Source organism: Opisthocomus hoazin, chromosome Z (genome assembly GCF_030867145.1).
Source record: "Opisthocomus hoazin isolate bOpiHoa1 chromosome Z, bOpiHoa1.hap1, whole genome shotgun sequence".
NCBI lineage: Eukaryota > Metazoa > Chordata > Aves > Opisthocomiformes > Opisthocomidae > Opisthocomus > Opisthocomus hoazin.
This window is the reverse complement of record NC_134454.1, coordinates 86,667,761-86,692,845: the sequence shown is the minus strand read 5'-3', so window position 1 is coordinate 86,692,845 and position 25,085 is coordinate 86,667,761. Positions and strand designations below refer to the sequence as shown.

The following is a 25,085-nucleotide window of genomic DNA, read 5'->3' as shown; positions in this document are numbered from 1 at the left end:
CATCTCATGTTTTGGTGAATAACTCCTGGGTATGACAGGTTATCCAGTGTGGTCCTAAGACGCCTAATGCACAAATGGAGGAGTAAAGTCCTTTCTCTGCCTGTAGCTGGATCTCCTCTCCCTGATATCAGTTTGAAGCCAATTGCCCAGCTGAGCCTGGGAAATGCCACTCATGTGTCTGTGTTCTGTACATTGATCTCACTTTAGATGTCAGTTACCATGTCAGTGTGAAGACGGGAGATATTCCTGGTGCCAGCTCAGACTCCAAAGTTTTCATCAAACTCTACGGTGAAAAAGCAGATTCCAGCAAAGAGACTCTCTTAGTCTCTGATAATGATCTAGGCAATTATTTTGAACGTGGTCGAGTGGATGAGTTTACTCTAGATATGATGGATATTGGGAAGGTAAGAATTAGTTATACGTGGCTCTGTACTTTGTACACGTGTCTGAATTCAGAATCAATATAACACAGAATTGAATATCATGTAAGAATCTCTGACTTTTATACTGGATATTAAGAAATACATTTTGTGCAGACTGCTAAATCAGCAGTCTAGCGTACATGCTGGCACGTGAAGAGTGTTTTAAATTTATAGTTAAATATATATCACTTATTTACATGAACATAGTGGAAGAACAGAGTGCTAGGGGAAGGAGATTTTTGTATGTAAAGTAAATTCTTTCTGCCCTCTTGTTTTTTGTTTGTTTTTTTAAAGATCAACCGAATACTGATAGGACACGATAATGTGGGTCTCAGGTCTGGCTGGTTCCTGGCCAGTGTCCAGATCACGGTTCCAGTCCAGGGAAGGCAGTACATGTTCCCCTGCAACCGATGGCTTGACAAAGACGAGGCTGATGGCAGGGTAGAGGTGGAGGTCTACCCAAGTGAGATCGTGCCTATTGAGAAATGTGAGATAAAACACATTGAGAAATGTGTGCTTTTTTATAACTAGGACTAAATTTGTATTACTAACATTTTTAAGGACCAGGTTAAATACCAAAACCCAAAAGTCTGTGTCCCAAAGAGCCTATGTTGGTGAGGAAATTAAATTATTCTGCTCTTGTTTTGTTTTTTAAAACAGTTGAAAAAACATTACAGAGTTTTCCATCTCCGTTTCCTGAGATGATATGAAAAATTTATGCACTGGGTGGTATAACACAGTGCAAGGTGCCGTGCTTCCTCATTACAGTATCAGTGGGTTCTGCTTTTTTCACGTTAACCTGCGCTGCTGCTCCACTGCTGCATAAGCACATGTTCCGTCCTGCCTATATCACCTCCTTACCTGTAGGTGAGAGGCTGTTTGACAAATAGGGACCAAAGCCATACAGTGTATTTGGCTTTATGAATGCATTTGTTTTCTTTTAAGACTCTGGTTAAAATTTGCCTTGGGATCCTGAGAAAGGATTTATCTTGTGCTCTGTGTAACTCCCTGCCTCGTATTATATTAAGGAGATCATTTACCACCCTGTAGTTAATACTGGAAAGAAATATCCTTTTAAGGCTCTATTTTGCACCCTTCTGACACTGGCTTAATACTTGTAAAAGGGAAAACTCTTAGGTTATTCCTCAGTGAAGAGTTGTGTTATTTCACATTTGTTTTGGATAAGAGCAAATGGTCAGCTACGTGGTCATTCGTTAAGACAAGGTAATTTTATTTTGAACCTGAGCTCTCGCGAATGTTGTTATCTGAGCTTCTCTGCTGATCTAATTGCTTTGTTTTCGGAGTAGTGATAAACTACGAGGTGTCTGTAGTTACCGGAGAAATGAGGGCCGCAGGCACCAATGCCAAAGTCTTCATGCAGATTTATGGAGAGACTGGCAAAACCGAATTGATCATCTTAGAAAACAGATCAAACAACTTTGAACGGGGAGCCACAGATATCTTCAAGGTATGATGAAGGCAGTCGCTGCCGCTTCTATGAGGGGAAAGAAATGACCAGCCAAAGTTGAGACATTGACAGAATAATTGGCCCGATCATACAAAACAAAAGTGCCAGGTCTGTTGGTATCTGTTTTCCCTCTAACCATTTTTTTGGGAGGTCTTGTATTTCTTTTGGGAGGTTTTGTGTTTCATGGAGTGAGTTACATCTTCTGAGGGACCAGTAGCAAAGGTGTGATGGAAGAATACGATGCAACAGCAAATTACTTCCAAAAGAAGGTACCCATTTTAGACTTCAGAAGACCTTAAATTTATATTTTAGACCTAGCCACGTATTCTTGTGCCTTTTTTTTAATGTAGTTAGGGAAAAAGCAACTCCACACAGAATATAAGGAAACCTGAGTTACTTGCTTGGGTGTTCTGTCTAGAGAAATCAAGATTTGGGGGAGACGAATGGTCTTAGTTCTTTCCCTGCTGTGGGGTCAGAGTGGGCACAGGACATGCTGTCAGGGCATGTCAGAACCACATCCTTCTGTACCAAGGTAACCTCAGAAGACCACCAACATTTGGACAGCAAAGCACAGAGTCCAGATGCAAGCAGGATTTCAGGCACTTCTGTCATATGTGCTCACAGCACAACGCTCAGCATGGTGGTGCCTATGTCTTCTTGTGAATTTGTGGTCCCAAAGAGGTGGGATCCGTCTCATCACAAAATCAAGTACCTACTCGGAGCAAGTCATGGAAGCTCCCCTGAATCATCAAGACTGGGGTATCCTTCCTGTTGTCACTGGCCAAATGGAATTGCCTTTATCCAGACCTTTACCACAGTTTTGTAGTGTATATTTTTGAGATCATTTCACCTCCTCCTGCCTTAGTTTCTTTCTTTATAGAATGGACTTAATGATTTTTATCCATTTTTATGGAGTTCTTTGGGGTTTAAGATGACTAACACCTTATGAATGGAAGCTTTTATAAGACTCTCTATAATTTTAAGATTAGGTTTCTCTGATTTTAAAGGAAATAAGCTTTCCAAAATTTATGAGTAAAAGCTATTAGCCAATATCAGATTTATAATAAAGCCATATGTACAGTGTTCTGTTTACATAGCCGTGTTTATATTTTCTCTTGGATGTTTATTGCTGGACTTTAAATCTCTGTCTATTTTCTGTGATTTTTTTATAAGCACACAAGGCAGAAGTTCTGAAGCATTAACAGACAGATCCTCTATCTCTTTCATGATATGAATATTTACAGAAAGATACAGGCAAGAATAAGCTTGTGTGAGCTACATGCTAATAGGAAATGCATCAGTTACAGACAGGGAATGTAGGATGATAAGAGCAAATCTGAGGGTAAAGTGGTGTAAGGAAAGACACATTCTTAATGCCAGGACAGCTAGAACAAATTTAGATTTCTGATAAGCATCTTGTGTGCAACTGCTTTCGTTTTAATCTACTATGGAAAAAAACCGCTTTTACGGTGAAACCTTCTATGCCAGTGTGCCAGATTTCAGCCCAAAGCAAATGTTTGTAAGTTTTATAACATAAATGCTGCCTAACAGCATAAGCAATGGTCAGAAACAAGTTACTGGTTGTTGAAGGACTGCGTGGAATAAAACCTCCTATCCAGCTTCATTAGGTAGTAATGCAAACAAATAATCTAAATCAATGAGGTTTTGATCTGCTGTATTGACTAGAGAGATGGAAATCTTATTACTGATAAAGCTTTCTGCCACTGATGTGTTGTGATCACTAATAATTGCATCCTCTCTGCACACTGGCGAAGCGAGTAGATACTCTCCTAATTTTCCAGATGAGAAGTAAGGAGAAGGGCAGTCCAAGCCCAAGGTCTGCGTCAGAGATGAAGTTGTCTGAATCCAAGTTTACTGCCTTTTTGCTATACCATTATTGCTTCTTTCCTGGTTCATGTCTCCTGCAAAATATTAAATTTATCTTATTATTCATTTAAAAAAGAACTCAGACACTGAGAATCTGATAAACTAGTATGATATTTTGGCATATTCACCTTTAATGACAACATAGAGACAATACTGGTGAGGGGAGCAATGGAAAAGTAGGGAGAACAGCAGATATGAATTCAGCTCCTATCCTTGCCATGATTTTTCTGAAGGTCTTCAACTCAATCTGTTCAGATGAGACTTGGTGATGGGAACTATGAAAGCATAAAACAGGAAAGAAAAAGTAAAGGTAAACTTGCATTAAAAATTTGATCTTATTTGCTTACATGCTTTTGGGTGGTATAAGCAATGCTTCTCATATTTAAAAATGCATTTTATGAAGTTAAGATGTCTTACGAACTCCTGGGTGCTGACTTTCCCTTGGTGGCAGAGAGAGGCTGCAGATGTTGGCAAGATTTATAAGATTCGGATAGGCCATGATGGGAAAGGCATTGGGGACGGCTGGTTCCTGGAAAGCGTCACGCTGAAGCGGCTTGCCCCAAAGATGAAAGAGTCTGATAAAAAGAAGAAAAAGAAAAAGAAAAAGTCTGATGAGGAGGAAGAAGAGGAGACCAAGGTGGAAGAGGTAATGGATGTCTACACATTTGTGGCACACCGCTGGTTGGCTAAAGACGAAGGAGATAAGGAGCTTGTGGTGGAGCTGGTGCCTGATGGAGAATCTGCTCTGGAGGGTAAATATCAGAGGGAAAGTGTGGTGGGGTGTGGATACAGCTGTTGTATGAAGTATGATTACCACACAGTGGTGCCTTGCAGGACCATTTATGGACTTGCAAGTCCCACAAGTTACTGCTGTGGACAGGAGTTTAGCAAGCTTCAACTACTTCTCTGGTTAATGACAAGGGCTGGAGAAAGATGGAGCCCCTCATGTTTTAAGACACATACAAATATTTTTACAAACTCCAGACAAAACCTTTCTTAAAGCTAGCTGTGCTGGCTTTTTTGGGCTATGTGCCTCCATGGTGAGCCACGGATCTGAAGAAATATGGCTATTTCTGGCCTCCTCCTGACCTACCTTTGCAATTTTACTTGCAGAGAATACGTATGAAGTCCATGTTCTCACTGGGAGTGTGTGGGGGTCTGGGACAGATGCTAATGTCTTCTTGAGCATCTACGGCATAGGAAGAGGAGACACGGGTGAGCGCCAGCTGAAGAGGTCGAATAACCTCAACAAGTTTGAAAAGGGCCAGGTAATGCATGAACTCAGCTCACTTAAGCAAGCAGAAGTGTGGTGGAGCTCTCGCAGTTATCACACTGGCCATTCCTTACAGTCTCTTCTCTGCAATGCTCGGCTTCTGCTTTCAGCTTAAAACTCAGATGTGTTTTATTTCTTAAATATATCATTTAAAGCAAAATGCCTCAAAACTTTCTCCAGGGGAAATACATTTGAATAATAAGCTGAACGCCAACTCTACATCGAAGCTACCTTTTGCATCTGCTTCCTGTAAGTAGTCTGGTAATAAGGTTTCCTGCCAGGAGTACGTGAAAACCACAAACTTTAAATTAATATTGGAGAGCATTTGTGAGGCAGCTCAAGTATTTCAGTATTTAGATTTCAAATACAATTCTAAATGGTCTACTCAACTAGTCAGGGAGTAAAAGATATCACATGGTGTGCTATAATTACATTATAATCCAATCCAATTAAACATCTCTTACAGATTGAATATTTGCCATAAAAATATTTATGAACAATTAACAAAAAATATTTATGAACAATTAACAAGCTACTATTACAGCCAGGAATTATTCAAGGCATAATTTTGAATAACAAAAAAATTATGGAAAAAGTAAGCAGCTGTGGAAAACTTGCAATCACAAAAAAGAGCCTAAGGCTCTTAAATAAGCTGTTAGCTGTGATTTATGAGCTGGGCACTGGTGAAACTGTGACCTGCACATGGTTCTGCATTCAGTGGGAAGAGCTCCAAGCTGCAAAAGTAACACTTTCTGCTCTTGAGAGTAGAAACCAAAAGTCTACCAAGTTAATCACGTTAAGATATTTACAGTATTACGATAACAAGGACCATCCTGTCACACTAATACAGCTAATAAATTAACCTTTTCGTTGTAGTAACTGACAAAAGGAAGATATTCTGTTGTTTGAAATAAAGCACACAGATGTGCACAGGAGAGATTCCGTGAAGTCAATACAGTGTCCAAAAATGCTAAGCCTCAAAGGGAGGAAATTTAGGAGAGATGAGTTCAACCTGGAGGAAGCTGAAATGGGGATGAGGTAAAAAAAGGAGCAAGCGGTTGTGCAGCTCCATGATTGTTACTGCCTTGTTAGAGCCAAGCACGAGTGTTAAAGAGAGCCCTCACAGCTCTGTAGTTATTTTTGTACGTCCACCTCAAGAATACAAGCGACACTTACAAACACTTTTTTGTTTTAATAGGAAGAAAGATTACCCTTGGCCATTTACTGCCTCTCTTTCCCTATTTCTGGGAAAGAGAGTCATTTACTTCTTGCCTCCTGTGCAGGTGGATGTGTTCACCGTCAAAGCCATTGACCTGGGTGAACTGAAGAAGCTGCGGATCCGCCACGATAACTCTGGTGCTAGCCCAAGCTGGTTCCTGGAGAGGGTAGAGATTGTTGACCTCAAGGAGAGCACCACGTGAGCAGCCTGTTGCACCCTCTTCATATGGTCAGAAAAGGTGGCACGTTCTCAGGAGCCTGCAGAATCATGGGAAGGCAGAGGAGATGCAGAAGGGCATTGTTGTAGCTCCTCAGCCACTCACAGGGAGCAGGCACCCTTTGGGAGCCTGGTGATGATCGTGCTGTTACACTGAGCGTCGGGCCATTCTAGGGTACCTCTGTATGGGGTTTTGATGTTCCAGCATCTCTGCAGCTTGGGAACAAGCAGTGTTTGGAAGGAAGCATCACCTTTCCTCTGTTTATCCTTGCAGAACCTGCACTCACATCTCCTTCCAAAGCTCCACTCTGGAAGTCCCTGACCTCATGTTTTGTTTGTCTTTTTTCACCTAATGCAAAGATCTGGGCAAAAAGCAAGTCCTGATCTAAGCATGCTATCATCATTTTCACAGATGGCTGGATGACCAAAGCCTACACTGTTAGAAACATGAAATACAGGCTCGCCTTTGAGCTGGAACATGCTAGAAGTCACATGCTTCAAAGTTGCACAGTGCTCTGGTGGGTGGGGCTGGTCATGAAGACCTCAAGATGGGTCCACTTTTGGTAAACATAAAATGCCTGAGAGACCGCAGGTTCCCTCGACTTATTTAACATCTTCTGGGAGTGAATACTGAAAGGAATCATTTATATGGGGCTGACAGCTCAGAAAAAGCACTTTTCAGTAAGTGCTCACTAACTTATTTACAGATTTAGATCCCACAAACAATACCAAAGCTCAAGGATGAAAACAGATGTATTATTCAGCTTTGAGTAATCTTGTTTTCTTTAAGTAGCCTCTGACATGTGCTTATTTGTATTACTAAAGCCTTTGAAGTCCTGTGTAAGTGCTGGGTGCTGCTGTCATTCTTGTAGGTATTATTTTCCATGCCAGCGGTGGTTAGCAGTTGAGGAAGATGACGGTCAGATTGTCAGGGAGCTGGTCCCAGTGGATGAAGCATTTGTAAAGAAAGATTCGGAAAATGATGGCCAGTCTCTTGCAACGCTGGGCCTGGAACAGAAAGGTTTATGTTAGCCTTGTATTTCTTTCAGTGTGGGGTTGACAAGGAACTAAGTTATTAGCAGTGCTAAGGGCATTAGTGGTTAGTGTTCACTGGGCTGTGACTAATTCTGCACCAACCATGACGTTTTCAGGTGTGAATGAGGCGTGAAGTGTGTGTCAGCCAGTGAGGAGTGGACACTCCTCATTTTTAGGGGATTTAAAAAAAGTGAGAGAGCAAGGAAAATGGATAACATGTTCAGTCACCATCTCTCAACTGCAATGCAACATCTCAACTGATGTCTAAGGCATCAGTCCTAGCAATTTCACATCAAGGACTGGAATGGTTAAATATTTCAACCTGAAAATGAGCAAAGAGCAAACATCACCAGAGAAAGGGAAGTGACCTAAATTTGTCTCACTTCCCATCTTGCTGCTTGTGTCTTTTGTCCTCCAAAATAACTTTGTCTCGCTTGTACATAATTTTGCACGGTAACCACAGAGGAATGTCATACTCCTGGGTCTGATGCTGACAGGTGCTGCATACCCCGCCCTTCCACTGGCTTCACTGCCAGTGAGAGGTCTTAAACTCTTCCCTAACTCCCCTCTCAGGTGTTTTTGAATACATGAATAATTTCCACAGGTTGTATAGCAAATAAATTTCCACAAATCATTCACCTTTTTGGTTCAGGATGACCTGCTGGATGAGCAGCATCTTGGAAACACATGTCTAACTATGGAAGAAAGGTGCTATTCTGGAAATTTTGAGTGTGGCTTTGCAGCAGAGTGAAGACTATATTAGACTTATTCAAATTTTTTTATGAGTTTACTGTGCTTGCTAGATGATGGTGCACTGCGAACATCCTTAATGATCTTAGTGTGAAGGGTGTGTTTGTGAATACAAACTGTGTATGTCAAAGTGCACATAACTTCTGGTATGTGTTATATACACATGTATTATATGGTGCTAACAGAATAAAGGGGGGAATGACTTTCTTTTAAAAGAAGTTGTATAGGCAGAGGCAGCTTTGAGGAGTCTTAGAGATTACCAAGAAGCAAATCGGATGGCTTGAGCACATTACTTATCTCTAGATATGCAGGCAATGTATTGAATGACTGGAGCAACAGAAGATTCTGCAACCAGATAGCCCAGCTCACCCCAGGAGGTACCACAGCATATGACAGGAATTGGAGATTGCAACACAGCTGTGATCAGTCAAAATAAAACCCAAAGCAAACACACATATGCAATGAAAAGTAGAGTTAATTCCTCCTCAGACTTCACACGCTAAAATTAAGATATTTTATCTGACAGCTAAATCAACAACATACACAGTGAAAGTGAAAACTGGGGACAAGAAGAATGCTGGGACAGATGCCAATGTCTTCATCACTCTCTACGGAACTAAAGATGATACAGGTACGGCATCCCATGATGGAAAAGGATAGCACCTCACTGCTGGATATCTGAAAAGACAGGTCACAGTTTCTTTCTGTTTCCTTAATACGTATTCTTCACTGCTTTTTAGTACAACTTCATGTTCTTGCTGTCTCCACGTACATTGTGATAGCTGGGAGCATATCACCAGCTGCTGTAAACCACTGTTGAACTTTGCAATGCTGATTTGCACCAGCTGCTGATCTAAAGGCTTTAATTTCATTTACAGAAAGAGCACAGTTGACTGGGACTACATTACTGAGTAGTGAATGCAGTGAATGATTTGCTTTCCTCAGCAATGAATCAGCATGCTCCCGAAATCCAGCTCTCCTCTGCCTCTTTGAGTGGCCCATAAGTATTTAATCAGCTGATGAGCAAATCCTCTTGGAAGCAGCCAAGCTGTGTGTACAGTGGCTCGGATGCCTATGAGAGTGACAGGGAACTAATGGGTACAACCGATTTCTGTAGCTGTGAACACAGCACAACAGCATCACCCCTGTGGCACTGCCAGAGGATCACTCAGGAAGAAATAGTGTATATTTTGGATATTGATACAGATTTGGGTTCAGAGGGAGGGAGGGACAAAGCTCAGATCTTGAGATGAAAACCCATTTTTCACATTTTAGCCACTTACCCTGTTCCACTGTTGACATTCCCAGAGGATTTGTTTCACACGGTGAACAATGTCCTTTTGCATCATCGCAACAGGGACAGTCAGCCTAAAGGCCTCAAAGATTAACAAGAACAAATTTGAGCGTGGGAAGGTAGATGAGTTTACAGTGGAGTCTGTGGACATTGGAGACCTGAAAAAAATCAAGATAGGCCACGACAATAAAGGTAAAATAATCTGCTTCGTGATGTAGTATTTCTAGTGCGTTAGAAATATAAAATACAGAATATAAAATAACCCGCCTCCAAGACCCCAGAAGTAGTTTACCTTTCAGTGACAGATCCTTGCTGTCACGCTGGCTGTTGCTGCTGCTGTCTTTGCTGCTAATACCATTCCTATGGCTGTGGCAATAAGCACAGTGGCAACATGCAGGTACCTTTACAACCTCTCTCTCTGTAAGACAATCTTTAGTTTTGCAGCCACATCTTTAGAGAGATTTCTCATATATCACAAAACCTTGTAGTGTTTCTTGTTCCACATGGGACCTATAGTCTCGTTTCATATCTTTTATAAATATTTTTGTTGTTTTCATCATAAATTCTTAGCTGCTTCTTAGACGTAGATGTGTCTCTACTTAAAACGAGGGAAGCAGTAGAAAGACACATGGATTCCTTCCCTATGGGACACTAAGTGACATGTTTGTTGATAACCCCTCTGTCTTATTACAAAGGCAAATTAATCCAAGCGATGGACTAATTGTCACTTCCACGTACACGTCTTTAACCTGATGCATATAGAAATGTAAAGCGCGTTAGCTCAAACCTCAAATATTGCTTGCAATATTCTTTATGGTATCTATTCTATTTTTCTATTGCCAAAAGAGAGGAAGATTTATTTCTCAGAGGTCTGGAATGCAATGATTCATTTGCTGCTGTCAGTAAAGCCTTTGTGGGTTATTCACTGTTATCTCTCTAACCACAGGTAATTCAACTGGCTGGTTTCTGGAATGGGTGGAGATTGATGCCCCATCACTGGGACAGTGCCTGAAGTTCCCTTGTGGCCGTTGGCTGGATAAATCGGAGGATGATGGAGCCATTGAAAGAATTATCTTCCCTGCAAAACTGCAGACAAGAGAGTATATCCCATGTGAGCAGAATGCCATTTCCCCAGTATACACCCGTCATTACAGAAGATAAAATCTCACTAGATCATGAAATTTTGTAGGCTTGGCCTCTCCCTTGAACTGGCTTTGAAAAATTTATAAATACATCACATGCCAACTATTCCAGTTACCACACGACAGTTCCTCTGGGTGCTCTAGACTAACATTTCCTGTATTTCCCAAATCAGAGAGTCATTAGAAGCCATGTGGCTGTGTATGACTGCCTTTTTGCTCCCTCTTGCTCTATCATCTCCAAGTCCTCAGCCTGTTCCAAGCTGTCTTCCTTGCCTCCAGTTTCCCTTTGATCTTGCTTCATTGTAATATTGCTGTTTCTGTTGTCAAAACAGACACTTCGGTCTTGCTTCCAAGCTTTGGTTCCCCCAGTGCCTTTGACATTGCACACCCCTTTCCTGCTGAAAGACCCTCTTCCAGAGTTTCTTCAGTGTGGTGCTTTTCTGATGGCGTTGCAGCAGTCTGCCTCTTTCAGTGTTCTCCAGTTTTTCCTTACTCTTCACTTCCCTCCAACTTTCCCCCTCTAATCCCTTAATTTTTGGGGTAAACCCAGTGTCTTTTTGGGAGCTCCTTCTGAGCCCTAAGCTTACAGTTTTCAAGTCTGCTATGGCACCTCAAGCTCTTCTATTCAAGCAACATCTTTTCTTGTCTCCAGACTACTGAGAATCAGATAACATGGCTTTCTTGAAATAAAAGACTGGGAACATTATTTTGCCTATTTTATAGTCCTCTCTTCCCCTTTTTGCATATGCATCCTTGACTGTGTGCAGGCAACTCACAGCCCTGGGACTGTATTTGACTTGTCCTTCCCTCGTCTGCTTCATTTCAGGTTGCTGACAAAGATCTCCTGGCCCACCTTCAGGGGACTATTAAAATTGCCTTTTCCTTTCATTAGGTTGGATGCCACAATGATGAGGGTTGAGGTCTGGAATCTGAGAGTTGATTTCCACCCCATGCCCTGCCAGGTGCTTCCTAGGTCACTCTGAACAAGTGATCAGTTATTCAAACCAAAGCTGTCTCCTGTCTCATTGCATCTCTTATTGTACCCATTGATGGATAAAAAAGCCTTACATTCTGCAGCTCCTTAGTTAGACATCAAAAGTTAGAGCTGCTCAGTCTCTCTTTTCCTGCCTCAGTTTTGTTCTTTGCAAATAGTTGTGAGAATAACTGCACAGAAGACCCTCAGCTGCTTTGGCTTCTTTTTTTTACTGTCAACACTGTGGTTCACGTTGAAGGCCTCCTTCACACTAGCTGACTGACTCTCCAACTTCCAGACGCTCATATCCTCCAGTCTGTAAGCTAAAATCAGCTTTCTTCTCTGAGGATCTACCACCGTCGTCGCTTTGTGCCTCTTTCATGCTGTGGCCAAGTTATTTTTTATTTCTCGCATCTTACTTTCTTTACCTAGACTGTCTGGAGTGGAAGAATGGATACTCTTTGCTCCCTTCCTCACTCATGTCAGTCAACTGGAAGACGACATAGTCTTTGTGTCTGGAAAAATAAATTGGTAGATAGATGAAGTGAATGCATTCATAGGAGTGAATATAACCCACAGACCTTGCACGTGCTTCTCGTCAGGTTTTTCCATATTCTCCCAGTCAATACATATTATGATGCGGATTCTGACTATATAATTTATTAATGCCCCTCTGTATTACAATGATGTAAGTGTTTCTGGCACACTGTGCCTTTGAGAACACAATTCGTGTAGACCTGATTTTCGTCAGCAGTCCACCTCCAGCCTTTGAAAACAGTCAGGCCTCTCTGGCGAAGAGGTCGCACCAGGGTCTGTGTCAGCTTAGCCTGTTTCACCATTTAAACCATTCCCACGGTGCTGTTTGCTGCATTCTGCTTTCCTAACTATTAACCTGGGGGGTTCAGTTTGCCAGAGATAACTAAAACGGTCTGATTTGTTTCACGATGACTCGTGCCAGAATTGTTTCACGCCAAACAAACGATGAAAACGTGTCATCGGCAGTCCAATTAAAATCATCCCTGTGGGCATGCAACTTTAAAAGTGCCATGTGAATGAAATGGGTGTCTGACAGCTGAAAGTTGTGCCGCTGGTGACCTTGTTACGGTGGTGCTTTGCTGATTCAGTTCTAAGCTGACGTTAATATTCAAGCAACAAGAGCAAGCGCCACAGAATTCAGCAGAGAAAATAATTTTAAATTCATAATGCATAGCATGTGATTTTTGGTTCTTCAGGATTTTTTTTTTCCCTCTTACATTCTGGAGAAACTATTCCAGTTTACTTGTAGCACAGCAGAGTAGATTTCATTGGACTGGGCAGAAAGAATATTAAGTACCTCCAGACTGACTCTGTAGAAGAAAATTTCTTCATATCTTTTCTCCTGAGAGCCGTATTTAGAGAACCTGAGTTTTTAATGAATGATTAGTCTCTGGTAGGCATATTCAGAGTTACTCCAGCACTAACAGATATGGTGCCAGAAACCTTCTCTGTACCCTAACAGAGATGCTGAATCTGAAATACAGCACAAAGTGCGGTAGTGTAAATAGCAAAGACGACTCAAGTGTCTGCAGCGTAGGAGGATGCAGATGACAAGCAGCTGAGAAGACTGTAGTGAGGGATGGGAAATGGTGGAAGCTGGATGGGTGGTGTATGGGAGAGGGGTGGTCAGGAACGGGTCCTGGTGATAGCGCTGGAGGTTGAAGGCCACGGATTGGCCTGTTGGAGCAGGTCCAGAGGAGGGCATGGCACTGATCTGAGGGCTGGAACCCCTCTGCTGTGAGGACAGGCTGAGAGAGTTGGGGATGTTCAGCCTGGAGAAGAGCAGACTGCGGGAGAGACCGTATTGCAGCATTTCGGTGCTTAAAGGAGGCTTGTAAGAAAGATGAGGACAGAATTTTTAACAGGGCCTGTAGTGATAGGACAAGAGATAATGGTTTTAAACTAAAAGAGGGGAGATTCAGACTAGATCTAAGGAAGAAATGTTTTACAGTGAGGGTGGTGAAATGCTGGCAGAGGTTGCCCAGAGAGGTGTTCGATGCCCCATCCCTGGAAACAGCCCAGGCCAGGTTGGACGGGGCTCTGAGCAACCTGATCTGGGTGAAGATGTCCCTGCTCACTGCAGGGGTTGGACTAGATGGCCTGCAAAGGTCCTTTCCAACCCAAAAGATTCTGTGATTCTATGACTACGTCTGCTTGCAGCAGGAGAAATTGCAGCAGCTAATCAGTGGTGCCCGAGCCTTACCCAGAGTTTTTCATCCGTAGGTTTCAGAAAGGAGTTAAAGAACACAGGGACAGGGTTCAGTTTTCCAAATGGCACTTCTGAATTTACATGTCCCCATGACAGTAGAGTGTCTGAATTCCTGTTATCATCACCCAATGTTTGGTCATTCACGGAGGGTGGATTTGGAGAATGATTCAGCTAACCCTGAGGAAGATGCCTGCATTTGCTTGTCTGACTCTTTCTTTAAGCTGCATGACTTCAGTGATTACACCTGCAGATGTACACACCTATTTGATGTGCAGACATCTGAATATAGGTTTCTTACACTGTGAGCTAAACACCATCTCACCTTGGAAACTGGGGCTATTCAGCAAATCTGTAGCGAAACCAGAAACAGAGCCCCAGTCTTATTCCTGAGCAAGTCTGAGTCACGCTCCAGCAGTACTCAGGACAGAGAAACTGTGAAGATAGAAAAGAACAAAAGGGAGTTGTCAGATTTTGGGGTCGTGGGACATCCCAGAGAAACCAAGCTAACAGAACAAGGAAGTATTTAGGGTCTTGATCCTTACTGTTCTACATTCGTTGTTGATCTGGTAGTAATTTAACCTGTTTGCATCGGTGTTACAGAGAAAGTGGTACTAAAGGAAAACCAGATCATAGTGGACAGCAGAGGGTTTTCTTTCTTTTCCTTGTGATTGATTTTTGTCACTTGTTTAATAATGAAAACAATAGGAGATTTTTTATAGATATGGCTATCTTGAATATTTAAATACTGCTTCTGGTTGGCTTAACTTCGGCCATCTGCCTAGTTCCTCAAAAACCTGTGAATTCATGTTCTGCTTTAAGACTTGAGCTGTTGAAGTAAATCCTATTTCAATAACTTCAGATGGCAGGTATAGATCTATTGAGTCCTTTCTGATCATGTTATTAACCCAAAAATCTCAGTAAATGAATGTGCATTAAAGTCAATTGGCCTTGTAGAGTTAAAGGAAATTCCTCTGGATTCTCACAGTATTGACCAGCTTGATGATGAAATGACCACAAGGGTGTGATTCCTGTCCTATCCTTTTTGACTCCTGAGCTTTCTAATCCAGATTTTGTTTCTTAGGAGCATTGGTATGCTGCTTACTAACTTTTGTTTGTTTGTTTTAATCTTCTGCCATTTCTTAAATCAGTTGTTCCTTATGAGATCACAGTCTACACCAGCGATATCTTTGGAGCTGGCACGGATGCAGATGTCTTCATTGTTCTCTATGGAAGCGATGGGATCTGCACTCAGCAGAAATCCCTGTGCCTCAACAAAAGAGAGCAAAGGATGTATTTTGAAAGGAATTCGGTGAATCAGTTCATTGTGGAGGTAAGATCAAAGATGCTTGCTCTTGTCTTAGGTTGCCCTAAGGGGATTAAGAAAAGAAAACAGAGTGAAGTGGGAACTTTACCTCTTCTTGAGAAAGCTATTCAGCTCTTTTACTTGAAGAGTGCGGGTTCAAAACTTTGTTCTGCAACAGACTTAATGTGTACTGGATCAAATCTTTTCTTACTGACCTCCAATTAGTCGCAACTCAAAGGTATCAACATGCAATGTCCCTGTGGCCTAATGCCATGTTGAGCCTTGTAAGGGCTGGTGTAATTTTATCATGGATCTGAGATGTACCAATACATGGGTATGGAGGCTTGCCCTTTCAGGTAAAGATGAGAGCCACTTTGGAAGGTCTGTACATCTTCCATTTGCTAGACCATACTTGGTAAAGAGAGGGTACCATTCTCCATGCATGCCAGATCTGACATGTTTATCTCTCTATATCACTCTTACTTGTTTGCATATTTGCTTTCCCTTGCAATTTGCAATACTTTGAAAGGTAACAGGAACCAAATGCTTGCAGTACCTCAGAAATTAATTCCTTTTGTCTAAAGTCTCTTTGTACCATTTCACATTCCTGTTTCAGCAGATCCTGTTGAAGGTTCTGGTTCATGGTGTTCACTACGTAGGCAGCACTTCATTTGGGGTGGATGGTCTGTGCGTTTATTCTAACTCTGTGGCAACCTAAGCATCATGCTCTCTTTCTCTGTATCCTTGACATAGACAACATTACTTTGCTGCAGGCACCGTGATTTGTGAATACCCAAGGCTAACTTGTTGAAAGATATTATCAAGTATTGCCTGAAGTGTTTGCACAAATATATGCAAATAGGAAACCAGTGTACATCAATGAGTGAGCTAATTTACATCTATGGTATTCAGCAATTCCTATTCGTAATACATTCTTATTGCTGAGAATTTGTGAGAAGCAAAAATATAGGCAGTCCTGCCCTGACCTATCCTTTTGGTACTGCTTCATGCCCTTAGCTTCCCTCCCTGGCTGCAACACCAGCAATGACTGCACAGAGGACCTTACAGCCTCTCTGTGTTTTGAGTTTGGTTTCTTTTTGTAATTCAAGCCAAATCTTAAACTTAACTCTTGAACAAGTTAAAATGCTTCCAGGCAATGTTCTTGTATGGCATGAATCATAAAATAAATCTCCAGTATGATTCCTTAAAGACAAAGAATAAGACTTATTCTGGTGAAGTTTCCATACCGTTTTTCATAATAGAGGTTGCATTAATCAATAGGTGTAAATCTTAAACTGAATGTGATTTTTCTTTCTTTATTCTGTGAGATTTATTTAAGGTTTGGTAGAATCTGAAACATCAGTACTTTTCTTAGATGAAGTGAGTGGAAATTCAGATTGTTCTCCAGATTTATAACATTATATTAACCTGTTCCCAAGCTTCATTATCTCTTCGCTAGTTCCTCTTGCTGCAGGAGACAGGGATGAAGCATAAGATTTTCTTCTTTCACCTACTTGTGTAGAGCCATAATCTGGAGTTCAACAGCCCTTAATAACAATTTGGGATCTCAGGAAACACAAACTGCAAATAGCCCATTTGTTTCAGTGCTTTTAACAGCCTCTACCATTTTGTATTTTGCAAAAGAGACAAATTAGAGACTGGTCTCAGCTGTGCTCCCAGCTACTGATTTGCTAGAGATGCCTACAGCAGGGTAAAGACCACTTCTGCTTTGGCACAGAACCTTACTGGTCACAGAATCACAGAATCACAGAATAGTAGGGGTTGGAAGGGACCTCTGTGGGTCATCTAGTCCACCCCCCCTGCCGAAGCAGGGTCACCTACAGTAGGCATCACTTTATTGCTATATATTGATTAAAAGCCTCCTTGAAAGGTGGGTATTTGGAAACGACAAAAGAGTAGAAAATAATTTTTCCCTAGTGTATACTTGTGTGCATGCATAAGTTTTAGAAATTAGTTTGGATCATTTAATTGTTTTGCAATTATGCTTATGCTGTCTAAAGTCAGGGCAGGGCTGGTGAAGTCAAACCCAGTTTATCTGAGTGAACTCCTTGAGTAGTTCAGTCAGTCTAAACGAGCCGAGGAGCCTTCTAACATTACTGATGTCCTTGCTTCAGTATGGGGCAATTCTGTCAGCAGGGAAGAGAAGGAAATAGTCTCCAGTGGTGCAAACTGAGAGACTCGAAGTTCTTATGGACAGAAAGACAGCTCAGTGTGCTTCTCCTATGTACAATGGAGATTTGCAGCCACTGTTGTTTTTTTAATGGCCAACTATACAGAAGCTTGCATTGAAATAACCAAAAGCTACTACTTAGGAGGAAATACCATTTTTCCTGTTCAAGCCTGTGGAAGGGAAGTGACTTAAAAGTAATGAACTAGTAACAAATTACTGAAGTAAGAAGGTGAGGCACAAAAAACCAGTAGCCACTTCATAAGATAGTAACCCTTTTGATGTGCTCAGAATGGATCTGGGATTCTGTTAATATTGTACTTTTACCTCAGAGCTATTCTTCCAGTGTTATGAGAATGCACATAAGTGTTTTAAAAGAAAAGGGATATAAAAAGAACAATTTAATATGCAGCAGCATTGTAATTTCTAAAAAATTATCTTCATTCCCAGTCATACAGAGAAGCCTGAGATACAGGATTGCTGCTCTGCAAATAAACCTATCTCATACAGTGGGTAATTTGTGTAGAGCAAGATTCTCTCCATTTTTGGAACAGAAGTTCAGGGAAACCCGTTAGCTAAAATGCAAGTTAGGGCATAATTGATGCCAACACTAATATTTGCTCCCCTGGGACTTCATACAGACTGGAAAAATAGGAAACAAGGTAAAGAAGTGATGTCTCAGAAGTCACCTGTTTTTCATACCATAATATTTTTTTTTTTTCTGTAGCTGGAGGATGTTGGTGACATCATTGAAAAAATTCGAATAGGACACAAGGGTGGTGGACTGAACTCTGGATGGCACTTGGACCGTGTAGCGATTCGGAGACTGTTGCCAAAGGGAAAGGTAGGCTGCGAATCCCAGCACTCTGTAATATGTTTCCATTAGCAGCCACTTCCATTTCCCAAAACGCATCTTCTGTATACAAAGCATGATTAACAGTGAAAAACGACTCCCTAAAGAACAATGCACGCTAATGAACTTGCTAGAGCTTGGGGATCCGGGGACAGTAAACATGTATTGCCATGTTTTATTCTTCACACGTTGCTTATAAGACTCTGCAATCATTGCTTTTTAAAAAAATGCTGTTCTCATTGTACCTTTTGACTAGAATACAGTTATTTCCTCCTCTCGGTGGATGGGAGCAATGCAGTGATGTTGCTCCTCAACCTTTTGGAGGGCTTCACTACTCTTTATCTTTTGTTTGAGCAAGTGATCTGCCTGCTGGGTTTGGAGGCAACGTCATCATGACTTGCTTGACAGACTGAGAGAGGAGATCCCTGAGTTTTTACCCATTGCTGTTTAAATAGAGCTAAAGAATGACAGGGCTGAGCAGATGTCCCTGTGCTGCGCTGCACTGTTGTCACTGGACTTGCCAGAGTGCCCAAGGCTAACTTAGATAGTGATGTTTTGGGTGACATGAGAGGCCAGAACTTTGTATTTTCATGTGTAGTTTTGTTTTGAACAGTCACAAGGAAGGAAGTGGGAAGTAGGTGTACAATTTTAAAATAAAAAGTATTGTTGCTAAACAAGGACAAGAAGTAATTTTGTCAGTCTCTTAATTCTGGAAAAATAAATGCGGGGACCTAGTACAGTAAAGACAAGCAAAATGTCTGTCAGTGGAAGTCCCTGAATCACTCATATAAAAAACATCACTCTAGGTCCTAGGAGTTTTTGGTTGCTCACGTTAACAGGGTTAAGGCAGTGCAGCCACATTGGTCATCTTGATCCTGTCAACGTAAGAAACTGTTCCTCAGCCCTGCTTTCAGATGCTGTCTGTAGGAACAGGAACGAATCTGGCTGCAGGGAAGTTCAGAAGAAAATCACCTCTTCAGGACCAGTTCAGAACTGGAGCAGTAGCTGTGTTTGCGAACGCCTGATCTCACTCTTCTGTCTCGTCCTTTCTCCCCTTATTCCGACAGGATGTCAGCTTTCGTCTCCACCTCAGTGCTCAGGTCTGCCCCCTCCTGAAGTGAGTTCTAGTGTCAAGTGTTGTTGTAAACATGGCTTGCTCACTCACGGTGAACCTACTCATCTTGCTTCCTCCTTCAAAATTTCCAGGATATGTTTTACTCTTTTTCCCTCATGATCAACTCAAAGGTCTGCCTTAAACCTTCATCATCATGCTCAAGCCTGTATCCCCCTGTACAGTCTTCTTCACAAGCCAATAACTTTTGATTGTTTCTCATTATCACCTTTTTGCCAGTCTGTTATTACCAGACCCTCTACCTGTGTGTTGACTAACACTTGCCTTGCACAGCTTCATTAGGTTAATGAGCAAGATGACATTGTTTTTAGAGATATTCTTGTGGGTCATAGGCTGGGGAAGATGAAGAAGATGACGTGCAAAGGTGCGGAACCCAAGGGAAAAGAGATTCTTGGGCTGCCTCTTTCTAGACCTACAGTTAACTGAGCACTTTGGGAAGCTCTCGAGAGCTCCATGTTGGGTGCTCTTCCATTAGCCCAGAAACGGTCTTGGGGCTGCACGGCTCTGGGGTCATTACAGCAGCTTTGAAGGACAGACAGTGAGAAACCTGGGAAGGTGGAGGAAGGGAGGAAAACCACGAACAACTTAAAAATGGAGAGATTTACAATTCTGCTGATCTTTTGATTATGGCATGGGAAAAAAAAAAAGCAGAGCACTGCATGATGCCGCTGATCAGCCGCAGGATATTGTGACCTGCCACAGGATAGCAACACGCTGCCAATGCTTCTAAAAGCTGTGCTACCTGATTAGACTGCTAAGATATCTCTAGATGTATCTGTAATGCTGCAAAAGAAAAATTAGGTCAGTAACTTTTCAGATTAAATTTAAAGCACTTGGGTAGGAAACTAGGATGGTTGCACGCCAATAAAGCTCTGTCTTGTCATGCCAATTATATCTGATAATTATATTTCATTTGTTACAACTTGGAGAAGGCCAAAGAACAGACTTTTAGCACACCATCGTACCTGCTTCTAGCTTAGGGCCAGACTCAGACTCTGATGAAAAAAATACTGTTTGGAGCTGCAAGGGGATTTTACTGTGGGTAACACAAAACAGTGCACTTTACGTCACTTAAATATTAATGCAATCACTAACAAGGAAACTCCAATAAAAACTGTGGCAATGACATGGTGATTAACAATAATGACACAATTAACTCGTGCAGTGACTGCACATTATGCCCCACTGTGCAGGCACTCAAGTCTCTAGATATCCTTCTACCAAATAAACAGTGTTCATATCAATTGCAAGTACAGTCAACATTATGAATGTTTAGGAGCAGTTAAAAGCTTCAGCGAGAGGCATGACTGAAGTGGGTTCTCTGCCGGGAGGAGAGAGTTTCAGTGCTGAAGCATCGTTCTGGAAAGCCCTCTCTTCCCAGACTGTAGTGGGGGAGATAAGCACTGTTCATCGGCTCAGCGTACAGTGAGATAATACAGATTATGCAGTCAAACAGCCAGTGCAGAAATGAGGATGCAGCAGTAGTGGTGTGGCCAGCCATTAGCTGCAATATTTCCTTGTACAGCACAAATGCCACCTGAAAGCAAAATATTTGAAATCAGCTACAGCGCTGCCAGTCCTGTTTGACACCATTTTGTACAAGTCATGCTCCAAACCGCCTCATGGAGTTAATATTGGAAGTCTGGGGTTAAAGAGCAGAGCAGGGACACCAGAGAGGAGGAGAAATGGTGTTTTATTGTCAGCAGAAGATATGGCCTGTGTGGGTTCAAAGTATAATTCTGCTGCAGATGCAAGACACTCGATCACACAAGCCTCTTGGAGTGGTGCAGCTCCTGCAGATCAACTTGTCCTGGATCTGCGTGTGGTGGTGTGACGACCTGTTCGTTCCATGTTAGTGACTGGAGCGGGCCTCTGATCTTAGGTGCACAACCTATTCCTTCCTGGTGACCGTGTCAGTGAGAGCAGGATCTGGCACCTCAAGGCAATACAATGCAGTGGAATGGAGTGAGAACAACATTCAATATTGCTACAGTGAGACCTATTCATTTCTTTTTCTGTCTAGTAACAGTTCAATATTTAAATAATAAAAATAGTGAAGAAAGTACCCTGTATTAGTCTGATAAATGATTACATGAGAGTAATTAAAGTGGACGGTATTCATACATGTACATAGAAGTGATGGTACAGAGAGTACTGGGAACAGCAGGAAGTCCCTGTGCTACTTAGGAGAGAAATGATGAAGTTGTTGGTAAGGAAAGGGCCATTTTTTAATTCCTTTCATTACTGTGAGATTAAAACTAATTTTTTATTTTCCTGTTCAGACTTGTGAACTCTGCAACTTGCACCATGGCTGGTGTCCCTTTCTTTATGGGGACACAGCCTGGGGTGCCCAGCACACAGAAAGCTGCCTGCATCTTGCCATCTTGGAGGCCTTACAGGAGTCTGTTTTTAATGAGTCTGTTCTTAATGACTGGTCTGGGACTGATTTTGTTTACCAAGTGGAAAACACATGTTCTATTGTTTTTGTTTGTTTGGTGATAGAAATCATACTTGTTTCCACCAAAATTAAGTCAAAACAAAGGATCAAAAATGAAGTCATTATTTTTCCTACTCTTAATGCACACATGGGAATTGCCTGGAAACCAGCTCGAGTCACAGAATTACAGGGCAAAATCTTGAAGTATTGACTTAGAAAAAACCCCTACTGACTACAAAGAGAATGCTGCCTGAATAATGATTGAAGACGGATTGCAAAGTCTCAGTAAAGCATGAATTCAGTGGGAATGGTGTAGTCCTGATTAGGAATTGGTAAGATCAAAAACTGTGAAGGGCAGAGATCTACTGGATCATACAACCAGACTCACGCAGCCATTGGGAATACTGTTCTCTGCTACGTGTTCAGTGCATCTTCTTAGAGCCCTCCGATGTCCTTTTTCCGGAGGAAATATATTTCTATATGCTATTTCAGATCTGCATCTACATACACATGCACACATACATGAGTTGAAAATCCTTGCCTGTATGTCAGAGTATTTTCAATGGGGAAATGCTAACATGTGTTCACATTGTTTTGAAGAGATTATCTCTGTCATGTTTGCTTCAGGGCTCAGAAACTGTCACATTTCCATGTGAAAGATGGCTTGCAAAGTCTGAAGACGACGGCGAGATTGTTAGAGAACTAGTACCATCTGATATTTTTACTGAAAAACTCCTGAAGGATGGGACACTCAAGCAGATAGAGGAAGAAGTTGAAGACCCATTAGAAGGTAATATAATCCTTGTAGGAGGCAGTGATCTATTCGTTTTATTTTTTGGGTCAAAACCTTTGGATGTGTGATTCAGACAAATGCCATGCTGGTACAACTGTTCACATTTCTTTCCCTTCCTATTCTCTGGCCTCGCTCACACCTGAAACACTTCTGTGCAACAATAGCGTTATTTTCCTGTGGGGCATTTATAAACCTGTCACAGACCCCCTTTCACACAGACATAGTTTACACGTCTCCTCAGATGCCTAACAAAATTCTTCCATCTTCTCTTTCAGGCTCTGCAAAATCTTTATTGTTTGCCCAAATTCACCTGTCCTGTGCACTGTGCCCCTTCCTTTCCTACCCTACCAGCCTGATTTATGCTCCTCTTCCCTCCCAGAGTTGTTTTTCCTGCTGTGTTTTTAGGTACATAAGGACACCCTCTAAAAATCTGGCTCTAGGCAGCCACCCTCACCTCATTAAAGTGCCTCTGCAGAGGAGAATAAATTCTTCTTCAGCTCTAAGCCCATCGTATGAAGTGTTTGTATTCAGTGTTTGACCCTTCTGGGAGCTGAAGCAACTGAACAAGTACTGAAGTTTCATCCTAAACTTGTTCTCTGTCTGCCCAGCTGTTCCTAACTTTGTTTCCTCTAGGACCTCCTTTTCCCACCTCAAGCTCCTTCTGCTCTTGAGAGAAGTCATGAACCTTCCTACATCCTGAGCAGAGCAAACTGCATTCAGCTACTGTTTCCATTCTTGGTTCTTGCATCTGGCAACAAGATGATTCAACAGAGAAAATCACTCCTCTCCCTGTTTCTTTTCTCAGTCTGATTTGCATTCACGGTACACCATTGTCAGGGTGGAATTTGTATGGATTGCAAGCATCTTCCATCACCAAGAGAAGAGGTGCCTTGCTGCAAGGAAGGCGTATTCGCCTTTGCACTGTGCCCTTAGAAGAGACATGTTTGCTTTTTCCTCCTGTTAGGAAGAACATGGTAGCTTGTGGGAGGTTTTTTTTCCCCACAGAGGCAAAGACAGTTCTAATATCAATCAGTAAGTGTCATGACTGCTAGATGCCTACATGATATTTTGTTTAACTTACTAACTTCTATTGCTTTACCTTGTGTTAGTTACCATGTGTTAACTAACCTAGGTGGCTTATTTTTTGCCTTCTAAAGGCAAAGCATTTAAACAAGTTTTACAATCTGTGGAATAGGATTTCTGAATAACTGAAGGTTTCTTTTGGCTGGGAGCTAGGGATAAGTTTGGGAACTTCTGCTTGAGATATAAAATATCTGGGATGGAAATTATATCTTCTGCAGCTCTATGAGTCCTCATATGTCTTGGGCAGCCTAAATGACAGCAATGGAAAATCAGCTTGTGATATTCCGAGGATCATATTTTGTATAGTACGCTTCATTTCAGTGCTGCAGGTCTCTAGAACTGGCAAGCAAAAACCAAAGAGGGATGCATTGACTAATTAGACTATATGCATTGCTTCCTTCATTACTAACGTAGCAGTTGTTCCTCATATACAAAGCTGTCACTCTGTAAGGCATAACGTGAGGAGGCAAAGCAGAAAACATGGCATTGTAGCTTGCCTAATGAATGGCCTCAGGTGATGATCCTGATCTATTTCTTAGAGAAATGAACGGAAATCTTTCATGGACGATGAAGCAGAGTAGGCCCTGTTCTACTGGGAAAGCTAGGTACAGAAGAAAAAAACAACATAGATATTTTCTCTGATGCTGTTAATGTACAAAAAAGAATCCTAACTAAGATTTTGTGCCTCTTCCTCATTTGTATTGCCCTGGGATTTGCAAGAAGGCATTCTCCAGGGCTTGTATGCCACCAGTGTTATCAGAGACCCGTACAGTCCTTAATTGTTTTCCTGGCGAGGATGCTTTTGGCAACTGTTTTTGCTGTGTAATTGGGAAAGGAGTAGAAAAATAAAAACAGGAGTATTTAACAAGCTAGGTAAAGCAAATTACTAAAGATTTGATGAGGTTTTATTGGATCATCATTGAGTGAGCTAAAGAGCAAGGATACTTAAACAGCACAGCTCCAACACTTCCTTAATTAAATACTCTCTCAGCAGAAGGACTCAGAAAACTGTTCTCTTTCTGTTTGGGGAATTTATAGAGATACATGCCGTTAACTCTGTTAGTAATTGCACTTCTGAATCCCTGGAGCTTTTTTATGGAAGACAGACTATTAAGAATTCACTACACTGAATCACTTGTTCTCAGATGTAGGTCCCTTGAGCCTTGGTATGAAAAGGTGCTGAGTTCCCTCACCTGTATCGACTTTGCAACCAGTAATAACCATAATGATTCTTTGCATTTTTAACTGTGAACTATGTGATCAAAGCACTACACAGGCATTGATTAGCTGGAGAAAAGGAAAGTCAGCAAATTTCAGGCCAGTGATTCTCCAATCTTTTGATCATTAGCAGACGCCTGGAAGGATAAAGCAT

The 25,085-nt window shown here is 41.7% G+C and overlaps 1 protein-coding gene across 1 annotated transcript in view; it reads left to right on the top strand.

Moving 5' to 3' along the window:
• The first annotated feature begins 386 nt into the window (after nt 1-386).
• LOXHD1 (lipoxygenase homology PLAT domains 1) overlaps nt 387-25,085 on the top strand; it is a 75,838-nt gene continuing 51,139 nt past the window's right edge. The window contains exons 1-12 of the mRNA XM_075411096.1: nt 387-404; nt 717-909; nt 1,730-1,890; nt 4,229-4,529; nt 4,891-5,045; nt 6,334-6,467; nt 7,358-7,506; nt 8,797-8,901; nt 9,628-9,756; nt 15,073-15,254; nt 18,143-18,259; nt 22,465-22,627. Coding sequence (XP_075267211.1) covers nt 387-404; nt 717-909; nt 1,730-1,890; nt 4,229-4,529; nt 4,891-5,045; nt 6,334-6,467; nt 7,358-7,506; nt 8,797-8,901; nt 9,628-9,756; nt 15,073-15,254; nt 18,143-18,259; nt 22,465-22,627 — 1,807 coding nt within the window. The remainder of the gene's footprint in view (nt 405-716; nt 910-1,729; nt 1,891-4,228; nt 4,530-4,890; nt 5,046-6,333; nt 6,468-7,357; nt 7,507-8,796; nt 8,902-9,627; nt 9,757-15,072; nt 15,255-18,142; nt 18,260-22,464; nt 22,628-25,085) is intronic.